We start from the raw sequence: 8,048 nt of genomic DNA on the forward strand, positions 1-8,048 counted from the left end.
AGGGCATTTGGGGTGCTCCAATCGCGATTTGCACTGGTAAAGGGTCCGACGCGCTTTTTCTACCAGGGGGATATTGCCGATATCATGTATGCGTGCATCATCATGCATAACATGATCATCGAAGATGAACACGAAGGCGTCCTCGACGTCACCAACGACCCAAGTGTTGCATCATCGAGTCACGGTGTCTCAACCGAGTCCGCCCGCCAGGGTGTACCGCACAACGAACATGAACGGTTCCAGGCGTTCATGGACATACACCAGAAGGAGGCCCATCAAGCACTACAACACGATATCATCGAAGAATTGTGGGCAAATAGAAACCGCGCCCACCGCCCTTGAATTTTTTTTTCTTTGAATTTTTTTTTTGATTTTTTATTTCCATTCGTGTACTTTTTTTTTTTTTAATTTTCTTCGTTGTAATGTGTACCCGTGTTTAATACAACGAACTTTATTACTATTTATTTGATTTATCTTTATAAATTAAATAAGCTAGCTTTATTATATATAAAAATAAAACAATTAAATTAGTGATGATGTAAAAATGAAATGTTGAGTTAGGGAGAAATAAGGGAGAAATAAGGGAGAAACCATTGTAGGGGTTGGCTAAAAACTGGGGATAAAATGTGATGCTGATGTGGCGCTGATGTGGCAGGAGTTAGGGAGAAATAAGGGAGAAATAAGGGAACTCCATTGGGAGTGCTCTAATCTCTTCTAGATAATGAAATACTAGAACTGAGTTCTTAACAGCCTTTTAGCTGGAACTTTGATAAACTCATAATTTTGCATGTTTTAGGAGTTGATCGTTGCACAAATTATCAAGTTTTATAGATTGAATTGTGAGTTTTCTACCTATTACATACAAATTTGTTAAACAACGAGTTTGTTAGGAATGTATAGACAAAACAAAGTAAAAAAAAATTTGGTTGACAAATGATGGAACAATGGATGCAAATGTGAATTGGATAGTCCTACTCGATCCAATTAGTTATCGAGCAAGAAGTCACCCAACCAGGATATAGACCAACCATGTCCCATGATGTCCTGAAAGTCATACCTAACCAAGTGGTTTAATGACAAGTTAACACTTTATAATAAAATTAGCACTCACTCCTCATTCAAGATGATCACATTCTTGATTGACACAAGATTTTATTGAGTGAAGTAAAGAAGAAAAATTATGTACTATAATTGAGTATTTAATAAGAAGAAAAACGTTTATTCCAAGAGTACAAAGTTATCATTTTGATTGGAATAAACAAAAGAAAGAAATATGGTAATCTTAAATGGAACTGAGAAATATTCAAATAAAATTTGCATTGTGCTAACTCTTTCCATATATTTTTCTATACATTTTAAAATTATCTGCCATATCAAAGTGGAACATACAATAGGTGACCTGTAGAATTATAATTGACTTCGACTTTCATACCTAATTTCTTTCATGGCTCAGTTATATTGAGTAATACCAATAACTACTCCTAAATTCACATATTTATGTGAAAAATAAATAGAAACATCACCGCACCTGTTAATCCTAATCCCCTGTATCTATCTCCCTGCTGCGGCCGCCCGCAGCCAATCAAAGCCCATTCAAATACGAGATTCCCCTCAAAAAGTAAAGAGAATACGCAACTGCGCTTTTTTCTAACGCCATTATTATTACTTCATTTTGTTTGGCCGTCTGCGCTAACATGCGCCTTCACAAAGTCTACCACCGTTTCTCTATCTTCCATTTACCCAAACAGCCTCTCATCCTCTCTCACTTTCTCTCTCTAAAACCCCCTGACCGCCCTCCGCTCCACCTGATCAAACCTTTTTCCTCATCTTCGCACGCTACTGGTAGAGCCACAGCAATGACACTCCGCAGCATCGCCCCCGTCCACGCCGCCGAGGCCGACGGTGGCTCTAACGGCACCACTCGTGCTGCATCCGCCGCAGCTGACTGTGAAGGTAACACCGATTATTGAATTGAATTGAATTGAATTGAGTTTAATTGCGTTTTTGTTCAGTGCTGATTAAGTTATCCAATCCAAATTAATTTGTCGGCTTCAGCTGAATTTGCTCTAGCGAGTGATGGCGTTTCAGCTGAAATCTGCTCCGACTAACGGTTAAACTGTTTTTTTTTTCTATATGAATTGACTAGGAATGCAAACAGAGTAGTTGGTCATATTGTTCTCTGGTGCTAGTATCATTATAAAATTACTAGATGTCTATGTTCACATTTAGTATCATGTGCATTGCGCTATATTTTTGTGATGTATGGAAGTAGAACTTTTAGGGGACGTTCGGTTTGCAAGATTGTATCCGGGAAAAAATTTGTAGTGTGTTTGGTTCATAAGTTTCAACCCCACAACTCAATCCTAGATGGATAATCATGGGATAATTAATCATAGCTAACCCCTATGACTAAAATAATCTCACAACTCAATCCTAGATTGTATCTTGGTATTATTTTATCTTGCAAACCGAACACCACCTTAGTGAAGCCATAGTCTCAACCAATTGATCAGAAGTAGATTTTTCGAAGCAAACTGAATTAGTCGGTGATGGTTGTATTCTTTTAGCTCGATTCTCTTTGATTTCTCATTTTTGACATTTTATGCAGATTCATCATTGGGAAATGGATACCGGCTTCCTCCACCAGAGATAAAAGATATAGTTGATGCTCCACCTCTTCCAACAATATCATTTTCTCCTCACCGGGATAAAATACTATTCCTCAAGAGAAGATCACTTCCTCCCTTGGCAGATTTGGCAAAACCCGAGGAGAAACTTGCTGGTGTTCGCATTGATGGGAGATGCAATTCCCGGAGCAGAATGTGGGTAGCAGTTTGTGTCTTGACCTTTTTAGTCACTGTTAGTTTTTAATAAACCAACAGCGTAGATGGTTTTATGCTTGAAGTTTTATTGTCTAGTTGAAGAATAACATGGCATTTACTTCCAGGTCATACTACACCGGTATTGGAATCTATCAATTATTGAATGATGGTACCCTAGGTCCTGAAAAAGAAGTACATGGTCTTCCAAGTGGTGCTAAAATTAACTTTATTTCATGGTAAGCCTTTCTTTGAGAAATATGCTATGTTCATGTATGCAGTCTGATAGTTATAATCCAAATTCTTCTTTACATTATTACTATTCTTGAGGAATCATAAGAATTATGCATAGTTATCTTACTACAAGTATTTCTTTATCCTTAACTCACTTATTTTTTTTAACAAGGTCAAATGATGGTACGCATCTTGCCTTTGCCGTTAGAACTGACGAGGTATTGATTTTCATTTTAGTATTTCTTAGCATATGATCACATTGAGCGTATTCCATCTTGCTAACATAATATTTATTTATTTCAGAGAAGAACAAATCTTCTCATTCTGATTGGCTTGTTATTTATGATGTATTTTCTCTATAAGAATGTTATGGCTCTGACAATCAATATCTTAACAGGATGATGGCAGCAGTAGCAAGCTGAGATTATGGGTAGCTGAAACTAAAACTGGAAAAGCTAGACCTCTTTTCCAAACACAAGATATTTTTCTAAATGCAGTTTTTGATAAGTACGCTCCATACCTTTAGAATTGTGTTTATTTGTTATAATCTTTTTCACATTGTAAATCTCTCATGTTTTCTGCGCAGCTTTGTGTGGTTAAATAACTCAACCTTGTTGGTTTGTACAATTCCTCTATCTCGGGGAGATCCTCCAAAGAAGCCCTTGGTTCCTCGTGGTCCCAAGATCCAATCCAATGAGCGGAAGGAATTAATTCAAGCAAGAACACATCAAGATCTTCTCAAAGATGAATATGATGAATTATTATTTGATTACTACGCAACTTCACAGCTTGTTCTAGTTTCTCTTGATGGAATGGTGAAGCCAGTTGGGCCTCCGGCTATATATACATCATTGGATCCATCACCAGATGAAAAATACATTATGATTTGTTCGATGCACCGGCCGTATTCTTTCATTGTACCTTGTGGGAGATTTCCTAGGAAGGTTGATCTTTGGACAGCTGATGGAAATTTTATCAGAGAAATTTGCGATTTACCCCTTGCCGAGGATATTCCCATTGCACATAACAGTGTCAGAAGAGGAAAGCGCTCAATCCAATGGAGAGCTGATAAGCCATCAACACTAGTCTGGTATGTAGTGCAAAGAAAGAAAATTCTCATTTCGAGAGATATTCGTACCAAATCACATGATAGTATTGTTGAATGGAAATGTGGTATAACTGCACATAGGTTGTATGCAAGTATTTAGCATTTTATCATTTATCAGGAATTACATAATAGCTTAAGATGCATCATTTAATTTCTAGTATTTCCAAATCTGAGATCCTCCACTTCTCTTTTTGTTGTTTATTTTACTGGATTTAGGTATTTTTTTGGATATTCTGCATGATAATTGATCATTTGTGCCGAATAAAATTGATTGGTGGCTAACTGTATTTTTTTTGGTGGCGAAAAAGGGTTGAGACACAGGACGGTGGTGATGCAAAAATCGATGTCTCTCCACGTGATATAGTTTATACAGAACCTGCTGAGCCACATGAAAATGATCAGCCAATTATTTTGCATAAACTTGATTTTCGCTATGGGTAAGATTTGTGACGTGGCGTTAGTCTAGTAATCAGTATATATTGGTGTTTATATGGCAACAGTATATGTCATGCATAGTTTCATGCATAATGTGATACGAATCATATGAGTACTTGATTGTACTTCTACATTTCTAATGCTTCCTTGCTCATGTGTAGCATATTTCTTGATACTAATAAGTGAGAATCTTGATTTTGAAAATTGAATGATTTTACTTGCTAAGTTTTCGGAGAAAGTTGATTTTGAAAATTAGTTAAAGACTTGTTCTCACCTGATCATTTACTTGAAAGTTTGGCTAAGTTCGATAATTGAAACTCAAATATGGTTTTATAGGTAGCCTTCTTAGATTATTGATTTCAACATCTCCACTTTTGACACATTGTAGTTATTGATTTTTTTTTTCGTTAATCACTTGACATGTTGAGATCACCCCTTGCCATTTCTGAATTCTCTTTTGCAGAGGGATCTCTTGGTGTGACGACTCACTTGCCCTAGTTTATGAATCTTGGTATAAAACACGGAAGATAAGAACCTGGGTTATTTCACCTGGGTGTGAGGGTGCAACTCCGCGCATACTTTTTGATAGGTCTTCTGAAGATGTTTATTCCGATCCTGGCTCTCCTATGTTGCGGAGAACACCTTCAGGCACTTACGTGATTGCGAAGATAAAAAAGGAAGGCGATGAAGGAACATATGTCCTGTTAAATGGAAGTGGTGCCACCCCAGAAGGGAATGTGCCATTTGTGGATTTATTTGACATGTGAGTTTCTTGTATTTTTGCTACTTTTTCATCATATATTAACAATAGAATCTGACTTGAAGAGTTTCAGAAATACAGGCAATAAAGAACGAATATGGGAGAGTGACAAGGAAAAATATTACGAGACTGTTGTTGCTCTGATGTCCGATCAGGATGAAGGGGACATGCCTCTTAATCGGTTAAAAGTATTAACCTCAAAAGAATCCAAAACTGAAAACACACAGTATTACATGCTGAGTTGGCCAGAAAAGAAAGCATGTCAGATCACAGATTTTCCACATCCTTACCCTCAGTTGTCTTCACTAAAGAAAGAAATGATTAGGTATGAAAGGAAGGATGGTGTTCAACTCACTGCAACATTGTATCTTCCTCCTGATTATGATCCTGCAAGAGACGGCCCACTTCCATGCTTAATGTGGTCCTATCCTGGCGAGTTTAAAAGCAAAAATGCAGCTAGTCAAGTGCGTGGCTCCCCAAATGAGTTCGCCGGCATTGGTTCAACATCTCCTCTACTCTGGCTAGCAAGAAGGTAGACAGACTCCTTATCACTTGCTTAAGATTGTACCATCTTTTTATTGTTCATAGTCATTAGCTTCTCATTGACCTCATCATTAGGCTTGATGTAATGCACATTTGCTGTACTCTAAGTCTCTAATGACTTAAAATCTTTCAGGTTTGCTATCTTATCAGGACCAACAATTCCTATAATTGGAGAGGGTACTGAGGAGGCAAATGATAGGTATTTTGACTGAATGATAGTATCTGTTTTACTACTTGATAGATGTGATCTTTTGGAGGATCCAAAAGATCCATTAGATCTCTGCCAGTATTCATTAATAACTTAATAACTGCTTTCTTTCATCAGCTATGTGGAGCAGCTTGTTGCAAGTGCAGAGGCTGCAGTGAATGAAGTTATTCGCCGGGGAGTATGTTCCTCCACTTCTATTTTTCATAAAAGCAGTTTTTACTGAAAAATGGCAATGATATTGACATTGGTCTCTTCCAGGTGGCTCATCCTAACAAAATTGCTATTGGAGGTCATTCATATGGGGCTTTCATGACTGCAAATCTCCTTGCTCATGCACCACATCTTTTCAGTTGTGGAATTGCTCGCTCTGGTGCATATAACAGAACACTTACTCCGTTTGGATTTCAGGTAGTCCTTTAGAATGGATTGATAAGGACATAATTGCTGCAGCTTAGTTTGTGCATTATCATTTTGCTCTTTCTGAAGCATCTCTTGTGCTTATCTGCATTAGATCTAGGAGGTTATTTTGAATAATTGGTTCGAAAGTTTCTTTTTGTTCTTCAGTTTGCATTTTGTTAAATTATTTCTCTCTTCCCCACATACAGAATGAGGATAGGACACTTTGGGAGGCCGTCAACACCTATGTTGAAATGAGCCCATTCATATCGGCTAATAAAATTAAGAAGCCTATCTTACTCATCCATGGAGAAGAAGATAACAATTCAGGAACCCTGACAATGCAGGTGGGGACCTATGCTTTCTCTCTTTTGCATATTGGCACTAATATGATTAGTAAAGAAGACATTTGCTATGGCCTTATATCCTTCCACATGCTTTTGTCTAACAAATTCTGGACTAAGTTGTAATTTGTAATTCTAATGCAGTCAGATCGGTTCTTCAATGCATTGAAAGGACATGGTGCACTTTGTCGCCTTGTTATTCTTCCCTTTGAAAGCCATGGTTATTCAGCACGAGAGAGCGTGATGCACGTTCTCTGGGAAACTGATAGGTGGCTGCAAAGCTACTGTGTGGCTAATGCTGGCGAAGAACCTGTGGCAACTGAAGAAAGTTCAAATAAAGACACATCAGGTGCAGAAATTAAAGTTGTCGGAGCTGCTGGAGGAGTGACAGAGCAGCCAGATCAAGAACCCGACAGAATTCAAATTATTTGCAAATCTTCATTGTGGTAATTTTCACCAGTAAGTAGCTCGATCAAAATAACATGAATTGGCCTAATATGCCTTACTACTGTGTTGCAGATATTGATTGTGACTTGGAACAGATGAACCTGAGCTCGGTGAAGCGTATCAGCGGTCAACTGGTATAATATTTTAACAGCATCACTGAAACTGCACGGCTCGGTTTACAAACTGCCTTATTTTCTCTTCTAAAGTGATCTGGGTGAAAAGTGGTCAATCAATGCAACTGTCCAGGGTTTCATAAACAAATAATTATTGCACCTGGAGCAAATTATTGGAATGTGTATTTGATCATAATTCTTCATTTTGGTTTTTTATGTTTGTAAACTTATGTAACTTAAGAATATTCTCTATCTTCTTGATTCAGCATCTTAATTTTTATCTTTGGCAGTAAATGTAATGCTTGTATCTGTTGTTAGGGAATTATACTCTTGTTATGATGGTATTGAATGAGAGTGAATAGAATGATGATACGAATGAAATGACATTTTCTTTGCATTTTTGTTCTACTATCTCCTGGCAAATAAATAGAATTGAATTAGGAACAGTAATATTCCATCATACTAGGAAGGCTCTTAAGTGTCTCATATCCCAATTTTCTTACCCGTCTCTTCAGGTGGAAGAAGATTTGCAGTGCTATGATACTATAATTAAATAATCCATCAGATTTGGGGATTAAGGTAATCAGTGTTGAAACATGGTTTCATTTGGTTTAGGCTCATTTAAATACATGAATAAAATT

General features: G+C 37.4%; 1 protein-coding gene across 2 annotated transcripts; it reads left to right on the forward strand.

Annotated features, from left to right (window-relative positions):
• The first annotated feature begins 1,577 nt into the window (after nt 1–1,577).
• On the forward strand, nt 1,578–7,687 carry LOC125213772 (Prolyl oligopeptidase family protein). 2 transcript variants are annotated; one of them, XM_048114503.2, is made up of 15 exons: nt 1,579–1,953; nt 2,609–2,822; nt 2,948–3,058; nt 3,226–3,271; nt 3,451–3,560; nt 3,640–4,143; nt 4,470–4,598; nt 5,060–5,359; nt 5,430–5,888; nt 6,033–6,098; nt 6,225–6,285; nt 6,366–6,515; nt 6,713–6,850; nt 6,992–7,293; nt 7,367–7,687. In XM_048114503.2, coding segments are annotated over exons 1-15 (2,850 nt in total). In that variant the 5' UTR covers nt 1,579–1,694; the 3' UTR covers nt 7,368–7,687. The 2 variants fall into 2 exon arrangements, with proteins under 2 accessions (XP_088924564.1, XP_047970460.1); XM_089068438.1 differs by lacking the exon at nt 7,367–7,687 and having other exon boundaries at nt 1,578–1,953; nt 6,992–7,297.
• The last annotated feature ends 361 nt before the right edge of the window (nt 7,688–8,048 follow it).

The sequence above is a fragment of the Salvia hispanica genome, chromosome 3, assembly GCF_029641045.1.
Source record: "Salvia hispanica isolate PSC_SH4W2 chromosome 3, Shi_PSC_v1, whole genome shotgun sequence".
Taxonomy (NCBI): Eukaryota; Viridiplantae; Streptophyta; class Magnoliopsida; order Lamiales; family Lamiaceae; genus Salvia; species Salvia hispanica.